Here is a 25,843-nt window from a genome sequence, read left to right on the forward strand (position 1 = left end):
AAAGCAAGGTATTGATCCATTTTAATCATGATTAATTACAACTGCTAAACACTTAAACATCCAACAATGTGTCAGAGTGATACTTAAGAGTACATTCTTCGACATTTTAACATAATGCTCACTATTTCGAGAGACTTCAACTAAAATAGACAGCTAGAGTTTATTCATCTTTCTCTATGAACAAATGGAAAAAAACTCTCAAACAACAATAATATAACTAGTGGTCCCACAAAGTGGGTTTGGGGAGGGTAGAAGGTATGCAAACCTTACCCCTACCTCATAGGTAGAGAGGTTGTTTCAAATAAACCCTCGGCTCAAGGAAAAACAGTCCAAAGCAATCCCAAAAAGAAGTAACGAAAGATCAAGAAACAACAACTAATAACAAAAACAATAGATAGTAACAGAACAGAAACTACAAAAAAACAATACCATAATCGAGGTAAGGTATAAGGAACAACAGAGAGTAACAGAAATTGAACGACATGAAACTACAAGAGCAATACTACAACCAATACAAATGGACATAACACACTTCTACCAACTAACCTTCTACCCTAATTGTGTCCTTTGCACCCTCCTATCTAAGATCATGTTCTCATCACGCTAAAACTATGTCTCTCCTATCTATTCACCACTCTCTCTAATACTTCTCGCGTCTACCTCTAACTCTCCTCAAACCTACATGATAAAACAATTCAGTCTACAAACCTATGATTATAAATAATTCATTTACAACTTCAACATAATAATAATAAAATACTCACACAATGCAATTAAAACAAAAACTAACCCGGGTCATTCCCCAGAAACCCACATAATAAAACAATTCAATCTGCAAATGCTTTGCTTAAAAATGAATCATTTACAACTTCCACATTATAATAAAATGCTCACAAAATTCGACCTCCAAAAAAAAGAGGAAACCCTGCTTGATAAAACCACTCGGTCAACAAAAAAAATTGTTTATTTACAGCCAAAACAACTACGGAATTACACTCTTCAACATTCATTCTGAACGAGTAAGAAATTGAATGACCAAAAAGAGTATCTATTTTTCCATGTAAACTTTGGTTTCAGTGATAATTGAAGTAACTCTATGCCGCAAAACTGAAAATGGAAAGGAGAATTTACCTTAAAATTTACAGAGATAACTCCGGTTGGAACGAGACTACGAGAGGGAGAGAGAACACGGTAGAAAAGTAGTTTTTCAAATGGAGATAAAGTTGTGCCCTAATTTGTCTGTCTCTGAGACTCAATTTGGCCCGAACAATTATACTTTATATTTGTTTTTGTTTCATTTAGAGGGAAATAAGGAAATATAATATGGTTAAAATAATAGTACCAACAATAATAAAAAAAAATAGTACCAATAATAAAAAACAATACTCCCCTTCTTTTTTGGTTAATAAATAAAATAATTGAAATAATAAAGATAGTGACAGAACATTATTTGCACAATATTTATTTAATCTACAAAAATTAAAGTCTTAATTTATAAAAAGACATATTGTACTACTAATTATTCATAAAGTTAAAGGGATCTCTCAAGTCTTAATAACAAAAAGAAACTGACCTTGATCGGTTTTAATCAGGATTAAGTGAAGACGAGCCTGATTAATATTATTATTTTGGGGTAATATTAAATATTTTTAAAATAAAATGTACATACTCGCTTTTGATATTCAGATTTCAATTTTGTTTATTCCCTCCCTTCTCTTATAATCATCATTGTCGTCTTCCTTCCGTTTCTTCTTCTTTGTTTCATTATTTGTTATTGTTATTACTACAAATCATTCTTATTTTTTGTCTTCAAAGCAACAAGTTAAATGAGAAGCTAGAGGCAAGAACATTGCCTTAAGTTGGACTGCTATGCTATGAAACTAATATTCTTAAAATACTTAAGAGACTTTTGATAATTGAAGAAAGAAAATTCACAGTGAAACTAATTCCTTATTGGGACTATGAAAGTTCCAACAAAAGCATCATGGATGGTACAAAAGATATTGCATATGAGGAAATTCCGGCAGACTTGGGGAGTCACTGAAAAGCTGATCCACGAAGGAAAATTTCTGATCTCAAAGGCGTATACACCAGCTAAGAGGTGAGGGTCCTAATGTGGAATGGAAGAACTTGGTATGTCATAGTTGTGCTGAAGCAAAACATATATTTATACTATGGCTACAAACCAAAGACCTACTATTGAAATGGGGTATTCCAGTGGCAGCAACATGTGTCCTATGTAATGATGAACCTGAAAGTGCAGATCATTTATTTTTTAAATGCCCCTATACCAAAGCATTATGGACATCAATACTAGCATGGAAAAAATGGCATAGAGGCATACTTCAATGGGAAGATGAACGGAAATGGGTGGATAAGAAGGCAAGGGGTAAACAAGAAAGAGGTATCATCTTGAATGCCAGTTTTGCAGCGGTTATATACAACATCTGGATTGAACGAAACAAGAGGATTTTTCAACAAATTCAGAGACCAATGGAAGCACTTCTTCATCACATAAAACTGGGACTTTGTACAAGAGTTAGTGGGAATAGAAAGTTGATGGAGTACATAGATACATGCTAGTTTGGAGTGGTAGGTAGCTGAGCAGTGGAATAAATTTGATTACTATAGGTTGTTTGATTGTTATTAAGAAGGGTGAAGTAGGTTTCTTTCCCTTGGTATTGTAATTGATCTCACTTGGTGTTACAGAATGTATACAGATCTCTTTCTTGATATTCTACAAAGATATAGATAGATAGCATATCTTTAGGATTTCCTCTTTATTTCTTTCCTTAGTTAGCTTCTAATATTATTGTATTTATACATGTTTACCTATTGAATAAGATACAAGTTATTCTCTCCAATTCCTTGCACATGGTATCAGAGCATAACCGGAATTGTGAGACTTGAAGTGGTGGTTCTCGAGCCTCACCACTGGTGGTTGCCGGAACTAACCGCTGCCATATTTGTGGTTCATGTGACTTCACCACTGGTGGTCTGTCTTACTGATTTGACGTTGCCTTAAGATTCCCAGTTGATTTATGGTGGTTTTCTTATCATTGGACTACGTTTTGAAGATTTAACATCAAGTTCCAGGTTCTGCAATCTTTCTTTTGGTGATACTTTAGTTTGAATTCCTTTCTCTGCTGCTGTTTGGTCTGTTTTGAGCCAGACTACTGTCTGATCTTTGCTGCTGCTGGTTCAAATTTCCTCTCTGTTGCTTGATTGGTTTTCTGTCCGGAGCGTTTGGCTATTCATATTTTAGTTTCTTGTTACCCTGTGAACTGCTGGGTATTCGAACCATCTGAACTCTGTTTTGGGTTATTTGGTTTTCTCTGATTTTCTCTACTTGAGTTGAGCCTTTTTGTGAAGTTGACTATTCTCTTGTTAAAACCTTTATATTGGAAGTTTTGGTGATTTCTTTGTTAATTTGCGTAGATATTGTGAGAATGAATGATAATAAGGGAGATGAATGGAAGAGTTCAGATAAGCATAATAGTAAGGTTGATGTTACTCATTGGCCATCATCGGATAAAACATTTTTGGTTTCGTCAGAAGATTATGCTAGATTCGTTCAGTATCAGAAATCACTTAAGAAATCTGCTTCAGTTACTACTTTTGCCAAGTCAGGGAAAGCGTGCCTTGTTACCTCTTCAAATAAATGGGTGATTGATTCAGGCGCCACAAATCACATGACAGGTAACCCTAATACTTTTTCGAACTTCCAGCCACACAAAGCACGTTCTCCAGTTACTGTAGCGGATGGATCAACTTGTACCAGTGTTGGATCTGGAACTCATAAACCAACCTCATCTATTACCCTGTCATCTGTATTAAGTTTCCCAAAATCGGCCTTTAATTTGATTTCTGTTAGTAAACTTACGAGAGACCTTAACTGTTATATCTCGTTCTTTCCCAATTATCGTCTGTTTTGTGACATTGGAACGAATCAGGTTATTGGTAAAGGACATGTATCTGATGATCTCTACATCCTTAATGAATGGGAACCTCGGTCTGTTGCATGCTCAGGTGTTATTTCTCCATTTGAAGCACATTGTCGATTGGGACATCCTTCACTACCTTTGTTGAAGAAGCTTTGTCCCGAGTTTAAAAATATTTCTTTATTAGATTGTGAATCATGTCGATTTGCTAAACACCATAGCACCTCGTTAAGTCCAAGGGTTAATTAGCGAGTAGAGTCAGCTTTTGAGTTAGTTCATTCTGATGTTTGGGGACCATGTCCTGTTGTTTCCAAAACTAGACATAAATATTTTGTTACTTTTGTGGATGATTTTTCTAGAATGACGTGGATATACTTTGTGAAGAATAGATCTGAAGTGTTTTCCCATTTTTGTGTGTTTTCTGCTGAAGTTAAGACTCAATTTAATACTACCCTGCACATACTAAGGAGTGATAATGCTAAAGAATACATGTCAGAATCATTTCAGTCGTATATGAGGCAACATGGGATTCTCCACTAGTCATCTTGTGTTGATACACCTTCTCAGAATGGAGTTGCTGAAAGAAAACATGTATCTACTTGAGATAGCTCAGGCACTATTGTTTCAAACAAAGGTTCCTAAACAGTTTTGGGCCGATGCTGTCTCTACAACTTGTTTCCTGATTAATCGCAGGCTATCTACTGTGCTTGTAGGTGATGCACCATATAGCATTCTTTTTCCAAATAAGTCCTTATTTCCGATGGAACTTAAGGTATTTGGAAGCACTTGTTATGTTAGAGATGTTCGACCATCAGTTACCAAGTTGGAACCCAAGGCCTTGAAGTGTGTTTTCTTGGGATATTCTCGCCTTCAGAAAGGATATCGTTGTTACTCTACTAAACTTGGAAAATATTTGGTATCAACTGATGTAGCTAGGTTACACCATTCTTCTATACACCTCCTATTTCTACGAGTCAAGGGGAGGAAGAGGAGTGGTTAGTGTACCAAGTTACCACGGCCATACCAGAACGATCAAATGATGTTTCTCATGCATCGCCTGATTCTTCAATTGAGCACCAATCTACTATCGTGCCTTCAGCACCAGTTCCATCAGCTCCAACAAGACCGTCTGTTGTTTAGGTTTACTCTAGGAGGCGAGAGACTAATGATACCTATGCTGCACCAGCTCCTTCGTCATCAGATCCTCCTCCAAGTGATCCCACAGAAAATATTGACCTTCCTATTGCTCTTCGCAAAGGTACACTTACTTGTAAATCCATATATTCCATTGGTAATTTTGTTTCCTACGGTCAATAATATCCCGCATCTAGATCTTTGATTGTATCTCTAGACTCTATATCTGTACCCAAAACTATTAAGAAGGCTTTGAATCATCCTGGGTTATTTGAAGCAATGCTTGAGGAAATACATGCCTTAGAGGAAAATCATACATGGGATCTGGTAGGCTTACCTAGTGGAAAGAAAGTAATGGGAAGCAAGTGGGTATTCACAGTCAAAGTTAATTCAGATAGCTCTGTGGTGAGACTTAAGGCCAGACTTGTGGCCAAAGGGTATGCTCAGACTTATGGGGTGGATTATTCAGACACCTTCTCCCCGGTTGCCAAACTCACTTCTGTCCGCTTGTTCATTTCTCTAGCTACTTCTGAGATTTGGTTGTTACATCAGTTGGATATTAAGAATGAGTTCCTTCATGGTGATCTCCACGAAGAGGTTTTTATGGAGCAACCGCATGGTTTTGTTGCTCAGGGGAGTATGGAAAGGTTTGTCACTTGAAGAAGTCCTTGTATGGCTTGAAACAGAGTCCCCGAGCTTGGTTTGAAAAATTTAGCGAGGTAGTTCAGGAGTTCGGATTGAAAAAGAGCAAATGTGATCATTCAGTCTTTTACAGGCAATCTGCTGCTGCAACTATTTTCCTTGTTGTATATGTCAATAATGTCATCACTGGAAGTGATTTTGCAGGTATCTCTTCTCTTAAGTCTTTCTTACATACTAAGTTTCATACAAAAGACTTGGGACAACTTAAGTACTTCTTGGAAATAGAAGTATCTAGAAGCAAGAAGGGTTTTTTTCTATCTGAGAGAAAGTATATTCTTGACCTCCTGGCAAAAACTGGAAAGTTGGCTACCAAACCTTGTAGTACTCTAATGGTTCCTAATATGCATCTTATAAATGATGATGACTATCCATTTGAAGATCTAGAACGGTACAGAAAGTTGGTTGGGAAATTAAACTATCTCATTGTGACTCGTCCAAATATCGCATTTGCAGTAAGTGTGGTTAGTCAGTTCATGTCCACACCCACGGCCAGAGAGCTTGATCTAAGTAAGGATATGATTCTTTAGCCCTTATCCTGTCCCTGTGAATGAGTTGACTTTGGAAGCTAGGCTCAGATAGAACGTATAAGTAGGCTTATTGGAATAGAAGCCCTTAGTGAGAGAGCAATTTGGCTGGAGAGGCCAGACAAGCATTGCGGTTAGACAGAGCATTCCTTCCATCTCTCAATGCTTTGGCAACCCTTAAACTCGAATTTGCTGCAGACTTCTTGATCACAGCAATTCCGAAGCGGAAATAGTGGAGGTTATTGCCATTCTTGCTTCTCCTCTTCTTCTTCTATCTAAGGACAAGGTATATTGTATAGCAATCATGGACACTTTCACATTGAGTGTTTCGCAGATGCAGATTGGGCTGGATCCAAGATTGATCGAAGATCTACTATTGGTTATTGTGTTTTTGTTGGTGGAAACTTGGTATCATGGAAAAGTAAGAAACAAAATGTTATATCTTGGTCCAGTGCAGAATCCGAGTATAGAGCAACGACACATTCTACATGTAAAATCATGTGGATACATCATCTTTTAACTGAAATTGGATTGAAGCATTCTACTCCATCAAAACTTTGGTGTGATAATCAAGTTGCGCTTCATATTGCTTGTCCGGTGTATCATGAAAGAACGATACATATTGAGGTTGATTGACATTTTATTGTTTTTGACACTAGTAACATTTAGTTGATTGACATTTTATTCGTGAGAAGATTCAGGAAAACTTGATATCTACGGACTACGTGAAGACAAGAGAACAAGTAGTTGATTTGTTCACGAAGGCATTGCATAGAGCTCGAGTAGATTACCTTTGTAACAAGCTATGCATGATCAATATACATGCTCCAGCTTGAGGGGGAGTGTTGAAGAATGTATACAGATCTCTTTCTTGATATTGTACAAAGATATAGATAGATAGCATATCTTTAGGATTTCCTCTTTATTTCTTTCCTTAATTAGCTTCTAATATTATTGTATTTATACATGTTTACCTATTGAATAAGATACAAGTTATTCTCTCCAATTCCTTGCACAGTGATTAATAAAGTGTTTTAATTGCCAAAAAAAATAATTTAATTTAAAAAGAGTCTAGTTATAAGCTTTTAGAATATGTACATAGCTTTGGGACCTTCTCAAAATGAAAAGATTATGATAACATGTGAGGAACATATATAAGCCAATCATGGGCGGAGCTACCCTTGCCCGAGGGGTGTCAAGCGATACATCTTCGTCGGAAAATTACGTTGTATAGGTAGGTTAAATTTTGATTTTATCCCTACATATATTGTAGTTGACACTCTTTAACATAAGATGAAGAGTTAGCTCAGTGGTTGAGGGCCTGCAAAATTTCTCCTTAAGCTTTGGCCTGAACGTTAGGGGTTTGAACCTGGCTGGGGTTTTTTTTTTTTTTAGCGTTTTTTTAATTAAAATTAAGACTAAAAGAAACGTCTTTTGTCTTCAAATTTTGGAAAACTGAAGCGTTTTTTTTCCATCAATTTTTAAGCGATTGACTTAAATAAAGTTGACTTTAATATTTTATTTTTAAAAAGAAAAAATGTACTTTAGGGATTAAGCAAATCCTTAATTTCAAAATTAAAGGGCTCGAGGAGGAAGAGCCCAAAAAAATCATTTTTGTTCGCTGCTGAGTCGCTGCCTTCGCTGCGACTCTTCGTCGGGCGTCGCCAAACGATTGTGATAATGTAATTATTTTTTGCTTTCATTAGTAAAATTTATTTTGTTGATTTTCATGTGTACTTACTACTTTGTATTTTGACACCCCTCAATGTAAATCCTGGCTCCGCCACTAAAGCCAATAATAGTATTAGATATGAAGTTATAAACTATTCAGTCTCTGTCAGCAAGGAAACTTATACGTGGAGAGAGATTGATCATACCAACAAGAACAAACAACCTTGTCTAATGCATATGAGTAGTTATATAAAGAAAGAAATTATGTGCAATGGGTTGGTAAGAAAGCTTAGCAAAAAATTTGAACCAATAAAATCTCTCTAAAATGACGATAGATTAATCTTTTAGTTTGTTGATGATGAGCAGTAACCTTCTACCTTAACTGTGTCCTCCACACCCTCCTACTATCTAAGGTCAAGTCCTCAACAAGCTAAAACTACGTCATCTCCTATCTAATCACCTCTCTCTATCTATAATACTTCTCTGGTCTACCTCTACCTCTCCTCAAACCCACATGATAAAACAATTCAGTCTAGAAATCTATGATTATAAATAATTCATTTACAACTTCAACATAATAATAAAATGCTCATATAATTCAATTAAAACTCCAACTAACCTCCAGGTCATTCACCCCCAGAAACCCACATAATAAAACAATTCAATCTGCAAATTCTTTGCTTAAAAATGATTCATTGACAACTTCCACATTATAATAAAATGCTCACTGAATTCAACAAAATTCGACCAAAAAAAAAGAAAGGAAACCCACATGATAAAACCACTCAGTCAATAAAAAACAATTATTTCTTTACAGACAAAACAACTTCAGAATAACACTCTTCATCATACATTCGAACAAGTAAAAAACTGAATGACCAAAAAGATGATCAATTTTTCCATGTAAACTTTGGTTTCAGTATTTTTTTTTTGAAGTAATTTTATGCCGCGAAACTGAAAAAAGGAGAGAATTTACCTTAAAAATCAGAGAAATAATTCCTGTTGGAAGGAGAGAGAGCAGAGTAGCAAAACAAAACAGTTTTCCAGATGGAGATTAAGCTGTGCCCTAATTTTTCTGTCTCAAAAGACCCAATTTGGCCCAAACAATTATATACTTTATATATTTGTTTTTGTTTCATTTAAAAGAAAATAAGAAATTAATCATTAAAAATAATTTAACACAATAAAGATAGTGATAGGATATTATTTGGACAAGAAGATTTAGTTAATCTACTTCTAAAAAATAAAATCTTAATTTAAAGAAGACATAATACTAATTATTCATAAAGGCAATTAAGGAGATTTAATATGAGATGTCTCAAGTCTTAAATCACAAAAACAAGGTGATATTGACCATTTTAAACATGATTAAGTTTGATGGATTTGACTAATATTATTATTTTGCGGCAAATATCAAATATTTTTAAAATAAAATGTATATACTCGCTTTTTATATTTAAATTTGAGGAACTTTCACATATAGCCACTCAAAAATAGTCTAATTACTCTCCATAGCTATAGTTTGATAATTACAATTTGTAGCTACATGTTATAGGGAGGAGAGAGGCGAGCGAGACTAGGAGAGAGAGGAGAGAGGCGAGCGAGAGAGGGCAAAGAGTGGGAGAGAGGTGAATTGTATATGTATATCTGTTAGATAATTGTATATTATACATATGTATTTGTATATATGGCAAGTGAGATTGGGAGAGGGAGGAGAGAGGCGAGCGAGATTGGGAGAGGGAGGAGAGAGGCGAGCGAAAGAGGGCAGAGAGTGGGAGAGAGGTGAATTGTATATGTATATCGGTTAGAAAATTGTATACTATACATATGCATTTGTATATATGGCAAGCGAGATTGGGAGAGGGAGGAGAGAGGCGAGCGAGAAAGAGCAAAAAGTGGGAGAGAGGTGAATTATATATGTATATCGGTTAGATAATTGTATATTATACATATGTATTTGTATATTCTGGCGAATTATACATATACAAACGTGGCTAATTATACAAACTCGAAGTCAGCCCACATAATTAATGTATAATGTTAGTCGCGGGTGGTAATTATAGCAAACTATAGCTATGATGAATAATTAAGTAGTATAAGTTTGCTTAACCGCGTAATTTTCCCTTTAAATTTCAATTTTGTCTATTCCCACTTTTTTCTTATTAACAACGTCGTCATCTTCCTTCCATTTCTTTTTTTTTTTTCCTTTGTTGTTATTACTAAGAATCCTTTTTTTTTTGTCTTCAAAGCAACAAGTTAAATGAGAAGGTAGAAGCAAGAATTTTGTGTTGGACTCCGATGCGATAGAATTAATATCCTAAGATTGCTTAAGAGACTTTCGACAACTAAAGAAAGAAAATTCACTTTTAAAGCTCTTCAAACTAAATAAAAAGGAGCTTAGTTACAAGTCTTTTTTTTTATACGATAAGTGGTATTAATAACAACGTCAAGAAGATGCAAGATTTACAAGATATGGCATTTGAGCTTACAAAAAAAAATCTCTAGCTAACTATACAAACTATCTAAGCCAGAACTAATGAGTTAGTTACAAGTCTTTAGAAAATGTACATGTTGTAACCATTGCATCTTCTTGATGCCTTTCTAATGCAATTTAATTACTTCACCAAAAAAAAAAATGTACATAGCTTTTGGGACATTTCCTTAAAAAGAAGATTGTAATAACATGAAAGGAACATGTGTAAGATAATATAGTATTAGTTATGAACTATTTAGCCTCTAACAACAAAGAAACTTACGTGTGGAGACAAGATTGATCATACCAATAAGAACAAACAACTCTTTCTTATGCATGCAAGTATTTTTTATAACAAAAAAAGAAACTAGGTGCAATTGGTTGCTAAGAAAGCTTAGCAAAAAAGTTGAACTTATAAAATTTATGAAGAATCACGATCAATTAAAAAAAAATTCTTTTATTGATGGTAAAACTAATATTTAATTGTTTCATATATACTTGGCATGATACCTAAATTAGAACCTAAAACTAGTTGCTAGTGGAAATGACACAACAAAGAGCTAAACAAACTGATAATCAACAGAATATGCCGAGCAAATTTACATAATCAAAGAGAATTTATTCTATCAATTCACTTAAAAGATAATTATATGTAACAAAAAAGTGAATATGCCGAGCAAAGTTGAATTACTCATACCTGAATATCAAAAAAGTGAAGTCCAGACCGCACAGCGGTAGACAGAGCCGAGACAGAACTACAACTATAAACAGCTGTTACCAGAACTTTTTGTAGGGACGGAAAAGAACTACTAAAAGATTCTTACTCTAAGCAAATTCACCCTGAACTTGCACGAAGTGTACCTTCAGTCAAAATCAATCTGAAATTACTTTGCACCAACTCATACTGAATTAAAACCCAGCCCTAATACAAGCTGAGTGGTAAGCTTCTATTGGTCTAGCTTAACTAGCAACCCAGTAGATTAATAATCAAGGTATTCTTTTGGCAAAAGAGAAGACGTCAGAACCTCAGTTATGGAATGCTTGCTGATTGACCTTTTGTACAATTAGTTCTGTTTAACATAATTTTATAGTAGATGCAACAGAACTCAAGCTTTCAAGTAAAGGCCTGTTCAAGTTTAACATGCCACTAGAATCCTGCCAGTAAGTCCCTTTTGCATCCTGTAAAGTCCTTAGTTCCCCTTGCTTGTACTTCTATGATTTCAAATTAAGGAGAAGCAGATTTTTGTTTTTTAATAATGTTAAGTCTCCAAATGTTAGCTGAAACAAGCAAAACCACATATGTAGGACGTGTGCTACACAATTATGGTCTAAAGGTTTAATTTTTTACACTGACAATATGATTATCAAGCTATTTAAAAACAAACGACAAATAGCAATCTAGTATAAGCGTAGATTTGTACCCTGCAAGGAGGGTTAGCGACCTGGTGCAGCCAGTTAATAAGAATTAGGTTGAATTGATAATGCAACAACTCTTTAAAGTACATGTGTATCCATCAACTACTGGATCACCCTGATCTCTGTTCCATTAGTCAGTATCACAGTCTGCCCATTATGTTCGCAAGTCGAATCTTAGCCCAAGCCTACCCCTGCACCTCTTTTCACCTAAACAGGGGGCACCTGCCCCAGAAATGCATGCCTCGTAAATCATATCACAGTCTGCCAGCACCTCTTTCTTTCTCCATAGGAGGCAAAACTACATGCCTTATACCACAGTCTGCCCACTTTGCTCTCGAGTGGAATCTTAGCTTAAGCCTATCTTTGCACCCCTTTTTTTTTCTGTATACTGCACCCACACCAGAGAAACTACATGCCACGTATCACAGTCTTCCCATTCTGCTGGAAAGTAATATCTAGCTTGAGCCTACCTATACACACCCTTTTTCCTCGTAGAAAGCACCCGGCCTATAAAAACTACACCCCTTGCCTCACCTTTTTTTCTCTATAGAAGGCCCCCAGCCCACAAAAACTACACGCCTCGCCTCACACCCGGAGTACAACAAAAACATACCCATTGTAATCTCACAAGTGGAGTCGGGGAGGGTGATGTGTATGTAGACCTTAGCCCTACCATGTGAAGGTAGAGAGATTGTTTCCAAAAGACCCTCAGCTCAAGTAAAGCATATCAAACATACCAAAGCAACAACATATAAGCTATTTCAAAAAAAATCGAAGAGCTTTATCAACAACTAGCACTACAATAACTGAAACCAAGAGAACAAGAAGTAATAATAAAATCCAGGAATAAGATACACATACATCGGAGTAATTATAATAATAATAACCCTGCTACAAAAACAACACTCAACTACGTATTAACCTTCTACTCTAACATCAGTCCAAGTGTCTATAACTTAAATCCAATAATTATGCCGAATTTCCAATACCAATCACATACAATTTTGATAGAGTAAAAAGAACAAAACCCAACTCAGGATTTAGCGTAAATTGATGTAAAAACAGATAAAACAATACAGAAACCGAAGATAAAAAAATACTCTTAACAGTTTAAGCCCAATGAAGAACCCTAAACAACAAAACCAAAGAAGAAAAAGCAAATACTGACATTTTCTTTCATTCTGCGAACAATTTTGAGGCGAAGTTTATCGAAATCGCCATCGTCCTTGAGCTCACATATTACATCTTCTGCCCTTATCCTTTTCCCATTTGTTCCATCACCATTCTCCATTGTTAATTTTCGATGTATATATGGATTTTCGTATTGAATTTGTAGAAACGGTAAACCCTATACAAATTGGAAAAGGGGGAAAATTTGATTTTGAAACTACTCTTTCCACTAATGTGTTGGAGAAAGGACTAAAAATTAGTTGGAGTTTAGGAAAGGGTCCAACCATTAGGGTCTATTGCATCATGATTAAATTAGTTGGTCTGTTTAGTTAAATTAGTTTATAAATTTTTTTCTTTCTTTTTTGATACTCACTTATTCGACTAATTAGAATAACTTGTTAGAACCATTTTTCACGTCGTTTATGATTTTTTATCATTTTTGAACTATCCGTCTTAGTTAGTTCCATCCTTGGGGTAAGGTAGACTCGATTCAAATTGTAATTCACCTTAAATCATTAAATTCCAATCTTAGTAAGCAACTCAAGTTACTATTCATTTTGAATCACTTTCGATGAGTTTTATTGTTTGAGTTTTACATACTCGACTCAAATCATTATTTGTGATGGTAAGGATGAAGCTTTACACTTAATTAATTTCATATCTAGTGACTTTAGATACTCGATTGAAATAATTATCCACATTGAATCATTGGAGCTTTGTGGCTCTACTCAAAATGAGTTACGTTCTTAGTGCCTCAAGATATTTGAATAAAATCATTGTTCATACTTGACAACCTCCGCTCTCGATAAGTTTCATTTTTTTTAGTGGTGGAGTGAGTGGGGTGAGTGAGGAGCTCAGAGATTCAACTCAAGATAAGTTCTGTCTTTGGGCAATCTAGACTCAAATGAACTTCATTCTTACTGGTGAAAAAAAAAATAAAAAATCATTCTTACTGGATACATAATCTTCTTATCCATACAAATATTTTCTTAATCCGTTTTAACAAAGATTCAAACAAATTAAAAAAACACTAAAACTTTTGTACTTCTATTAAGAGTTGAGTATATAATAATTTTGCATGTTTGTCATTCCAACTTCATTAATCGCCAAACCACAACGACTCTTTGAGCCATCGTGCGTTAAAGAATTAAAAAAATGTAATTAAAGAAGAAATGGTTTCGAAGCATGAAATAATCATCTTTCGAAAACATATAGGTATGATTTATCCCAATAAGGTATTTCATATCTATCACATAACTTTCAAGATAATGCTAAAGAGATATTTTTCGTATACAAATTAGAAAAAATACAACAAATTACCTTCAAAATACAACAAAACTCATGTTTATATCTGAATTTTTTTATACTACTTCAAGAGTTTTTATAATTATTACACGACTTTTCAAAATTATCATGCTTCATCACAAACAAATGTGTATTTATATAAGGAAAAGGCATAAATTCCTCTCTGAACTTGTATCGAGAAGTCAGTTACACGCTCAAACTATTATGGCGACCTATTACATACCTAATTTTGTTCAAAGTGATATTAATATCCCTTTAGAACGTGACATGGCAAATAAAGTGTTTTCAGCTTCCTTAAGATGTGAGAGAAGAAGAAAAAAATACATGTTAAATGACAAATTTGAACACATGACACTATTTTATTGGTCATTATATAATTATGTATTATAATTTTTAATATATTAATTATTTCAATTTTTTTTCTTTTTTAATCTTTTTATTGGTGGCCCAATTTCTTTAAAGCATTTACATTTTTCTTTATTTTGAGTTCTTCTTCTTCTTAAGGAATCACAACATTTGTCACCATTAATTGTTTGATGGAAGTACATCAAACTCTCTATCCTTAAAGAGGAACTCTAAAAAGAAATAGAAAGGAGTGGAGAAGATGATGACTTTCATAGAAAAGTTAATAATTTCAACTTAAAATTCATGATTTTCCCGTTTAAACTCGCCGGATGATTCACCGGAGAAGATTACCAAAAAATAATCATGAGAAAGATAATAATTGTAGACACGTAATTTTTGACCGAACTTAAAATTTTACACCATTTTTAGAGCTGAAATATTTTTATAAATATAAAGAAAACATTTTGACTTTTCTCTTATTTTTTATTAAGTTTATTTTAAAAGATTTGAAAACAACAAAATAGAATCACTTTTTAAGGTAAGTTTTATTGTCAATTGTTTAAAAAGAAATGAAAGATTACAAAAAAAAATCTATATTTAAAATTAAGTTTTTATAAATAAGCTAGTATTTATTTAATTATTATTATTATCTTATTTTTATTTATTTTTTAGCTACTTGACTTTTTCTAATTAGTTAATTATTATTCTCTTAAAATTAAAATAAAAGTAAAGATAACCTAATAATCTAACCTCCCATACCCCCACCAAACCCCATTACTCACCCCTATACTACTATATCCCCACAAAAACCTATCAGCAACTAACAAACCCCTATACACGACTAAAATTAAATAAAATAAAAAAAACCAAAAAGAGACCCACACCCCCACGTATCTAAAAAGAGGGGAGGACTCCTATATATATCACAATACATCATCATCATAAATCATGATCAGTTATACGGAATAACGGTGCACACAAAAAAAAAAAAAAGCAATATACTTTAAGTCAGAAAGATTTTTTTTGTGGATTCAAGTTCGTGGCTCCTTAAAGTTAATTATAATTAACTTTGGAAATCAGTAGATTGTGGCGGTTTCTTTTGTTGGAATTAAGTTTTACGAAAAGGTAATTCTAATTCCTTATATAGTTCAATGAAATAATTGTTCTGAATTCGATTATGATGTTATGTAGTCCTTAAAATTACATGTATTGTTATATGCCACTATTTTATGACGCATATCATATTGTTGATTGCATGAATTGCTACTGTTTAAATTTGCTCATCGAATTATTTTTTACACCTGATGTTAATTTAATCAACTAATTTGATCCAAAGATGGTTGTTGTTTACTCCTAGTTTTGTTTCAACATGTTTATGTACATTTATTTGATGGTACAAATTGACAACTTCGTTTATGACTTTAATTTAATTACATGTAAATTGGTTAGAGATTCTGTATTAGTTATCATTTAGAGTTTCTGGAGTTTAATAAATAAATAATATTGCCATACTTATGGAGACAATTAATTATTAAAATATTTTTTATCGTATTCGAAATATTAAAAATGGAGGAGATGAACATTAGTTCATTTGAGTGAGTCATTAATTCATCAACGTGAGATAGTTCTTTTATTAGTAATTTCACACTATCATCATTTGGTGAAGAAAAATTATTATATCACTACGTATATTATTTTCTCTCAATTAGTTTAAAGGAAAAATTAATTAAAAAGAAAACGTGAGCAGAGAAAAGTATAATAATAAAACAAAATAATGCAGAATAGAAAGATGAAGATAATAAAAAAAAAGAGAGGAATAGATCATTAAAAAGAAAGTGAGAATAAAATAAATAAACATTTAAAACAAAAACAGAAGAAACAAAAGATGAAAAGTGATAAAAAAAATAATAATAATAAAGAAAAGGTAAAACTAAAAAAGGGGAAAACAAAACTTAGCCAAAAAATTATTTAAATCAAAAAAGAAGAGAAACATTTTTGTTAGATAAAAACAAAAAAAATAACGGTAAGAAGAAGAAGAAACTGAATGTTTTAATAAATAAATAAATAAATAAAATAAAAACTATAAAAAATAACGTGCAAAAAAAAAGAATAGAATAAAAAATAAAAGAAATTTCCAAGAAATTGGTCTTAACCTCTTTAATATTTTCTTTTCCTAAAATTAATCCTAAATCCCATAGAAGTTTACCTCCTATCACAATTCAAATATCTATTCTCACTAAAATGACAATACTAAAATTTCTCGGATTTTCAAAGAAAAATTTAAATAAGACAGTTACAATAAATCAAAGAGGGTGGGATATAGGTAAATGTATAGCTAATAAGTATTGTATCCAAAAGCTAAGTCAGGCCAAGATATAAGTCAATGAAGCGACTGTGCTAGAACCACAGGACTCGAGGGGTGCCTTATACCTTCCCCTTGGTCAATAGAATTTCTTATCCAGATTTCTAGTTCGCAGACCATTAAAAATTAGAGTCAACTTCCTTTTGATTAGGGGTAAAAATTAGGTGACTTGGAACACCAAAACTCAATTCCAAGTGGCGACTCTGAAATAAAATAATCCCTTTTCGAAACGTCACTTTAATCGGAGAAACTCTATGTTCAAACACTTCGTTTGAGAAAAATAGGGGTGTGACAATAATTCCAATTGAAAATCCTATAACATTAATGCATAAAATTCATGATTATATTGCCTAAATTTATCAAAAGTTCATCCAAGAAAATGATTTCCCCATCTTTGTCTTCTCTATTCTCGTCGGAGCACTACCTACAACCACCACAATTTCTATTTTTATGTCACAAATCATTAATAGCATATTTGATTAATCATTATATACAAAGAATACTAATGAAATGCTTGATTTACATACATAGTTATCAATATTTTTAAAGAATTTTACAGATCTGAAAATTTTATTTGTTTCACCGGCAACAATGGTGTTGCCCATCACCTATAGACGCCGCTAACATCTCTATACTTCATAATCGATTTACTGACTCCTATTTTCTCTTCAGATTCTTATCTTTTCCTTCAATTTATGAAGGAGAAGAAGAAATAGATTTCAAAAAGAGAAATGTATGGTGAGAGGAAGAAGATGCCCAAATTTATAGTTTTTTGCAAAAGTTTAAGAAAATATCAAGAGATAAAGATTTTTAAAAATTAAAATAATATTATTATTTATGTATGAAAACGCATGTACAACACTTTTTTTACACAAAACTCAAATTGTCTTCGGAGGAGGGTATTAATATCACTTTGAGCAAGATTAAGTGTACAATAGGTCGCCACAATATTTTGAGCGCGTAACTGACTTTTCGACACAAGTTTAGGAGGAAATTTTCCTTTTATATATTACAAACTACCTAACACATTCGATATTCATCACGCTGTCTTTAGGGCAAATCGCAACCACAAGAGCAATTCATCAGTGTTACCAACCCTCAAAGACTATTCTTCCTCCGAATATACATACTTCTTTTTATTTCCTATCTGGTGTTCGATATCCACATTAAATCCCGACTTTTCCAGATACACACCATAAGGTCCCCATTTCAGAGGGAAAGCCCTCCCTACCAAGGATTTTTCCATACCTAGAACTCAAACCCGAATATACATACTTCATAGACCATTAAAATAATCTTGAAGAATAAGAAGTGCCCTCATAGGGAAAAGAAAAAAAGAAGAATAATTCCTCTCCAACCCAATAATCAAGAAGATATTATCCATTTCTATACAGTACTGACTTTATCAAGAATGAATATATGAGTATAGAGAGACTAGCTAATTTCCTGTACAAGTTTCCATTGACAGTATAAAATTTTCCCTTCGAAAACAGGAAGGGGAGAAGGGTGACAAGAGGGTCATATAATACAGTACAGATATACTACAACATTATAGCAATATATGCTCCTAAGTTTTAAGTTTTACAAAACTGTAAAGGAACAATTCGCAAGAGCCACCACTTCGCGACAACTGCAACAATACAATTATCAACCATATAAGCCTGCTCGCCAAGAAAACCAATGCAACCAATGGGGAGATTTAGTGACTTCTCCTTTTCTTCGAACTGCAACCTGATTGCCTGCAAAGATAATAGATATAGGTCACTCAGCTGGTTCGTTGCATCCCAAGTGTGTTGGAAATGAGAAGTAAATAAACTTACGAATCATCACAGTTTTCTTCACTGGCTAATGACCTCTGTGTACTCCGTGATGGTCCTGAAACCTAGATAAAGAGAGGTAACTTATTGCACAATGGAAACCTGATGTTTTGTTCAGAATCATTTCTAGCGAAAAATTCTTCTTTAAAAATCTGTGTGCAAGTCATGGATATCCACACTAAGAAACACTCCGCAGATACATATATTAAGCAAGGGCACTTTCAAAAATTGAGTTTAAATACATAAATGAACCACTTCATCATGCTAGAGAAAAGAAAAGGAAATGCCATCTACAAAACTAGATAGATATCATATTCATGGAATATGATTCACTTTCAAGATGCCTGGGTGGTGAAATGGTAGATACGCAAGACTCAAATCTCATGCTAAAGAGCAGAACAGAGACTGAAATTTCGAGGACCCTAACAATAGCACGTGAATTTATCACAATACTTCACCCAGAGAACCCACCACATTCAGATCATCAACCACTAGATAGCATGGAGAAAAAAGAGGGATGGGAGTCGCCCCAAGTTTTTTATGAACAAGAAGTTCATCTGGAGCCAACGGTTTGGGCATCCGTGACTTTCAAAACCCGGAGATGATGGACCCACCCTCAATCCTTCTACACTTAAAATACTAGACTTACTTCAAACTTGTGACTTAAGACACAAGTTCCTCAATTGAGCTAATCATCTCTTGCTAATAGCACAATGAGGAAATGCTAAGTGCTACAAGCTTTTCTCCGAAAAGAAAGGAATTTAGAATACATTTTCCAGAACAGAGATTAACTAAAAGGATAAAGGTGAACTTTTTACAGTTCAAAATCCAACCCAACAGAGCATGGTTCATGAGTTTATTCGATAATACAGGAATATATAACAAGAAAAATGTCAAAAAGTACTAACAGGGTGGGGCGATATTTTGCTGCCTCTGCTATATGCTTCAAGATACTCTTCATATGTCTGCAAAAAGAGAAAGGAGTATGAACAAGAAGTTTACAGTAATATCTTAATTATGGCAACATGATTTGCTGGTGGATCTAACAGCTACAACATGTGGATCATGAAGTATTACACTTGTTTAAATACATTCTTCAAACTAAATTCGGCAAGGACAGAGAATATGCAACCTTCTAAGTTCATAGCTAGGAGCCAGGTGAATAAATATGATGTATTAAAAACATAAGAACTATAGTGTCTTGAAACTATCAATATTGCAGCAGTCTAAGAGACAATATGAGTCAGAAGGCCTTAAATTGTAGCAGCCATGCAAGAGAGGGGGAGAGAGAGAAGTTGCTGGTGTGTGTGTGTTACTTAATGGGGGGTAAGGGGCAAATGTAAAGAAGAAGAATGTCTACGAATCCCACCTAGCATTTCCTTGGACTAGCCCCTTTGTCAAGGTGCATAAAGCACCAAAGAAGAAGAAAAACTTCACCAATAAAATAGGAATAACCTAATAACTTCTTATAGCTGGTGGTGTCCGACCAGCTTGTGTGCACCTTGACTAATCCCACTAGGTACCTGCGGACTCCACTGGTGGCATAGGTACCGGGTAACTTTGTTGAGGTAGAAATCACAAGTTTTTGCCTCTGTTGGGTTTTGAACTTGAGACATCATAGTTCTCAGCCCACTTGATTAACCACTAGGTCACACACCCTTGGATGTGAATAACCTGATAACTTTCCACTCTACAATTGAAAACTATATGGGTGTATATATATACATACACAAGTTCCCAGTCTGTTCTCTATACCTGCAGGAATTATTACTCAATGAAAAAGGACTTATATTGACTTCTAAGACAACCAGGATTCATGTAAAGTTGGGAATTAAACTAAAATCTTATAAACCATTTTGCTACGAAGTTTGATTTAAACAAACACCTTGATACTTAATGATAATAAACTAATACAGTTAATGGTATCAAAGTTCAACAGATGTGCATTTGTTTAAGGAATTGTAAGTCCACACCTATGAGTCTTATCATACAAACAGAAGATTTGAAAGTCTAACTACAGAAAGAATCAGATGACATGCGGTCCAGTATCAAGAAATCTGGTGGAGGCCTTGTAAGTTAAAAATTACTGAATTGGGCAATTTCTGGCGTATGCCTTCAACAGTAGATAACCATTTTTGTATAAAATGCACACAAAGTACAGATTCATATGCATTCAAAGAAGAGGAGGATGCTAGATATCAAATAGTCAGAAATAAGAGAAATAAGCTTTCTTGGCTGAAAATTGAAATCATCAGCAAACTTTGAGAGAGTACAAAAGAGTATTTCATCTTCTTGACAAATACAAGAACAATCTTTTTGACCTACGTGCATCAATAATTAAAAATTAAGGGTAAGACGAGAACTTCTAAATAAATAATGGTAAGACAGGAAACACAAACCATTTCAAGAATGTCATCTTCAGTCAAATTACTAGCAAGTGGGCTCCTTTCTGCCGGCAAGCCCCACATGTTAATTTGAGGACCCATGTCAGTGTCTACATGAAGATTAGCAAGGCTTCTATTCCTCTGTGAATGCCTCGACTGTCTCGACTTTGATTCCCCTGATGCAATGGCTGACTCCTCAGCAGAAAATACACCATTTATTCTCTGAGGTGCTACGTGAAGTCTACTAGCATCAATTTGATGTTGGTAGAGTAAAGAGGGATAAAACATGGTCCCATTAGGTATCAGAGATGCATTACAGTCTTGATCTCCAAGATGCAGTGAAGGCTCTACATATGGCCTTTTAGAAGAGAGATCATTCCTTGCAAAGATATCCCTGGATGAGCCAATAACAATTATAAAGAGAAAAATCATTTGGTCCAATTTTTCCACCACTCTAGCACTAATTCAATTTTGAGAAAAGGCTGTATGTTTCCAAATAATGGAACGGGAACACACTATTTAAGTTTTCGAAGAAAGGGCTATACATTTTCAAATCAACATCCAAAGCATCCTGTCCATCAAGGAGCTTACATAAAGCTTCACCAATATCTGGAGGTAACTCCTGACAGCAATACATGTACCAGGGTCATAAAAGCCTCTTTACTAACAAGAGTACATTGAAAAAATAAGTGAATAGTACTAAGACAAGAATATAACCCATGCCTGACAATCTCTACTAATTTTGACTGGTTTGTATTGATTCCATGGATTCTTAAGGTGAAGAGTTCTTTGGAAAGGTAGATCATACAATCGCAGCCAATTCACTTCAAAGCTTCGACCCCAAGGATTACGACCACCATTTCCTTGACTCCAAACTTGGTCTCTTCTCAAACCGACTGAAGAAATCATTTGGGCGTACCCTTGGAAATACCCACTCATGTTGACACTGAATATTAGTATAACCTTGCTGGAATTCTGCCCGCAAAATAAACACAAACATTTGTTGTATTGTAAGATATATATATATTACAGATGCTCATAATATTATAATACTCATGAGGATATAAAAGGAAAAACGACTTACATGAAATGCTTCATCCAAAATGGCCTCATTCATGGCTTGAGTAGCCCAAATCCCTCTGTTTACTGATAATTGGATATTTTCATGGTTCAAACTTTTGATTACAAAATATCTTATGCTATAGAGTTTACCCTTTTCAATTGCACTTGAAATTCCAATCGGCGGAGATGAAAGTGTGAGCTCCTCTGCTATAGAACGATTGGTATCCTCATTTACTCTGAGGGTTGAACTATCTGAGAAAAGAGTTCATATTTAAATTTGAATCATGTTGATGTACCAGTACATAGTAATTCATTAACTTATCATTTAACCACTACTTTCATGTCAAGGACAACGAAGCTACAAGATATCTTCCTTTTGTATTTTATTTCTGTGAACAGATAGCGTGAAGCTTTATAAAGGTTATAGTCAGGAGATATTGAATTTAACAAGAAATTAGACAAAACAGAGTTGGCTCCTGAACATTGATCATCAAGGTTGCTACACAATATCTATGAGGATTCACATATAAAACATCCCAGAAAATAGTAACAAACTTACAGTAAAAAAAAAAAAGCATTATTCACAACCAAAAACAATATAGCAAGCATAGGAATTAACTCGAACTGTTTGTGCATAAAAATCAATCATCAAGTTCCAACAACTCAACATTTTTTAGAAGAAAATGAATAAGCATACAGCCTATTTCTGCGAATTTACTACGTAATAATTACGAATCTAAGATTCAATAAGCAAAATTTGGCAAGAAGTTGGATTGCAGTATTTTTCATGAATAAGAACATAGAGGACAATCAATTCACGAGGTAAAGTATTATAATTAACACATATACACTCACGTAGCACTTAGTAGTTACTATAATGACATAGAATGCACCAAAAGGAGTGGAAACTGAAAGAACTTCATGGAGTCATTCCCTGAAGTTGAGATAAAATAAGTGAACTTTTTGAGAACACAATAAGCCTGCTATTCCAAAGTGGAAAGAGAGAGAGGGGGGGGGGGGGGGGGGGGAGTGGATTACGTATTATCATTCCCAAGCTACTTGTCAAACAATATTAAAATCCAATAAGACAACAGGTTGAAAGTTTTATCAAAAGATTCCAAACTTTATGTACACCACAGGTTCATTATGAAGGCATGAAATTAGATTCCAATTCTAAAGAGGTAAAGTACTCTATTAATTTGTAGGTTCAACGTAATCAACAATCACATATATTTTTTATAACATTGTAAAAAAATTAATGTCAAGTCAGATTGTACATTATAGTTTTGAGAAGGGCCACGCCAGATAGTACATACTCAATAAGTTATGAAAGTAACTGAAGCTCCTTGTATCGTCACTAATTTATTTATAAAGTAAGGTAATTTTATTAATTGGGGCAACATAAGGTAATTTTAGCTCTGGCTTAGATAGTTTGTATAGTTAGCTAGAGAATTTTTTGTAAGCTCAAATGCCATATCTTGTAAATTATGCATCTTCCTGATGCTGTTATTAATACCACTAATCTTATCAAAAAAAAAACATAATCAAGTAACTGAAAGTTCAGATTATGTCCTTATGAAGAAGTTAAGGCATCTCAAGAGGGACATAATGTGGAATAAAGAACTATTAGGCTAACTAGAGACAAGGGCCAAAATCTTGATGGAATGTTAGAACAGGATGCTGACAACAGAGTTTTAACACAAAAAGAAAAGGAAAAAACCATAGCGCTTATCCTCATCAATAAGTAACATTTATCGTTCGATTTACCCTTTGTTTCTCCAACAAATTGTGTTGAAATGATGAAGTTATGCAGTATTATTGCTCCATGAACTTCATAGCATTTTTTTTATTTTATTTTTTATGACAAGGGAAACCCGCAGCCGCTACCCTTTTGGTGCGCACAGGGTAAAACCCTCGCTCCTATGAAGTGCTTGAAGTGTCACGTTCATTAGACGGGAATAAAAGTTGTGCATCTAAACCATCTCTGCTTTTTATGCATACAAATTCATGGAGGGTGTGAAACTTTTTTACACAATCTCGAAGACAGCCATGACAGTTCATACAAATGAACAACACGCAGAATTGAATTATGTGCATTTTATGCATACAAATTCATGGAGGGTGTGAAACTTTTACACAATCTCGAAGACAGCCATCACAGTTCATACAAATGAACAACACGCAGAATTGAATTATGAAAAGATTTAGAGCCTGTTTGGATTGACTTATTCAAGTGTTATTAAGCACTTTTGTAGTGTTTGGGTAAAATAAAAAAGTGTTTTTAAGTTTTTTAACCCAAATTGGCAAAAATGAGCCAAAAGCCATAAGTTAGAATTCCTAACGTATGGATTTTGGCTTATAAATCAAAAGCTATAAGCCCAATCAAACAGGCTCTTAGAATCAGTTTTACGTGGTTTAGTGGAAAGACCTAATAATATCAAGCCACCTTACAGCCTCAAGAAACCATGCAAGTAACTAGAGCTCTTCATGGCATCACTAATTACTAACTAGTGGACCTCCTTTCTATCAAATTCAGCAAGCTCTTTCTAATTCTCAAGTGAAGCTCCAGTCAAAGTAGAAAAGACTGGAATTGTTTGGTCTTCCCTAACACGTTAAAGAATACTTATTGCTCATCAGTTGAATAGAAAAACCAGCCAAAAGATACTTGAAGCATACAACTTTTGCACCAATATTAAATTGTGGGCCAGAGTGAATGACCACATCCTTGTCTTTGTGATGCAGACACATTCAAGGAAACCTTGTAACAAATCTCAACAGTAGCAACTACTCAAAAAAATAAATATACAAAACAAAACAAAACCCACACAGATAACTGAATTATGAATAGATTTCGCATCAGGGTTACCTGGTCCGCCAAGATTCCCTCTTTCATTTTTCCAGTCGGTCACTATGGAATTAGCTATAGATGCATTTTCTCTTGCAGTATCTGACGGCATATCTGCATACAACCTCCTGCCGGAAAAAAAGGTAACAGAATGACAGTAAAATTAGGTTTAAGAGTACAAAACCTCAAAGAAGATAAAATAATATATATCAGAAGGTCAAATGAGGAAAACTTCGGAAATTAAAACCTCACTAGAGTAAATAATCATATTAGGTTGTATATATTAGGTTGATCACTCAGGCTGTATATGTTAGGTTGAGGAGCATAGGACATATGTGTTCAGAACACGATAAAAACAAATAAAGAGACTGCAATGAGCAGGCTTGGCTCTCTGTCATACTGTATGAAGATCATCATTTAGTATATAGGGAAGCACAGAACTCCTTGGACAGCTAGAAATATGGAACACTAGATGAAAATTCTCAGATGAAATCATTTATAAATGTCACAACAATATACCCAGTGTAATCCCACGAGTGGGATCTGGGGAGGGTAGGATGTACACAGACCTTACCCTATCTTTGTGGGGTAGCGAGGTTGTTTCCAATAAACAATTAATCACAAATCAAATCCAAAACTAATACATATCATCAACCTTCAAAGAAATAGAGTTTGATTATCATATGGATGCT

General features: G+C 34.2%; 3 protein-coding genes across 9 annotated transcripts in view; all 3 read right to left on the minus strand.

Annotated features, from left to right (window-relative positions):
- Positions 1 to 13,200, minus strand: part of LOC125834719 (uncharacterized) — a 53,871-nt gene extending 40,671 nt beyond the window's left edge. The window contains exon 1 of one of the 3 annotated variants that reach the window (XM_049513861.1): positions 13,051 to 13,200. The gene's annotated coding sequence lies outside the window, so the exon portion shown is untranslated. Of the gene's footprint in view, positions 1 to 2,832; positions 2,873 to 7,275; positions 7,301 to 13,050 lie in introns of those variants that run through there. The other 2 variants (XM_049513866.1, XM_049513863.1) reach the window with 2 other exon arrangements.
- Positions 1 to 13,258, minus strand: part of LOC125834723 (uncharacterized) — a 62,785-nt gene extending 49,527 nt beyond the window's left edge. The window contains exon 1 of the mRNA XM_049513871.1: positions 13,030 to 13,258. Within this exon, the coding sequence (XP_049369828.1) occupies positions 13,030 to 13,152 (123 nt within the window). The 5' untranslated portion in view covers positions 13,153 to 13,258. The remainder of the gene's footprint in view (positions 1 to 13,029) is intronic.
- Positions 1 to 25,843, minus strand: part of LOC125834717 (uncharacterized) — a 40,581-nt gene that overhangs the window by 12,818 nt on the left and 1,920 nt on the right. Inside the window, exons 2-9 of one of the 5 annotated variants that reach the window (XM_049513857.1) lie at positions 25,173 to 25,279; positions 22,329 to 22,558; positions 21,968 to 22,219; positions 21,790 to 21,866; positions 21,260 to 21,638; positions 19,769 to 19,825; positions 18,864 to 18,925; positions 18,728 to 18,782 (exon numbers count right to left, since the gene is read on the minus strand). In XM_049513857.1, coding sequence (XP_049369814.1) covers positions 18,743 to 18,782; positions 18,864 to 18,925; positions 19,769 to 19,825; positions 21,260 to 21,638; positions 21,790 to 21,866; positions 21,968 to 22,219; positions 22,329 to 22,558; positions 25,173 to 25,263 — 1,188 coding nt within the window. In that variant the 5' untranslated portion in view covers positions 25,264 to 25,279 and the 3' untranslated portion in view covers positions 18,728 to 18,742. Of the gene's footprint in view, positions 1 to 18,500; positions 18,783 to 18,863; positions 18,926 to 19,768; positions 19,826 to 21,181; positions 21,639 to 21,789; positions 21,867 to 21,967; positions 22,220 to 22,328; positions 22,559 to 25,172; positions 25,280 to 25,843 lie in introns of those variants that run through there. The other 4 variants (XM_049513858.1, XM_049513856.1, XM_049513859.1 and 1 more) reach the window with 4 other exon arrangements.

The sequence above is a fragment of the Solanum verrucosum genome, unplaced genomic scaffold, assembly GCF_900185275.1.
Source record: "Solanum verrucosum unplaced genomic scaffold, falcon-dt-bn FXZP01000149.1, whole genome shotgun sequence".
NCBI classification, from domain to species: Eukaryota; Viridiplantae; Streptophyta; class Magnoliopsida; order Solanales; family Solanaceae; genus Solanum; species Solanum verrucosum.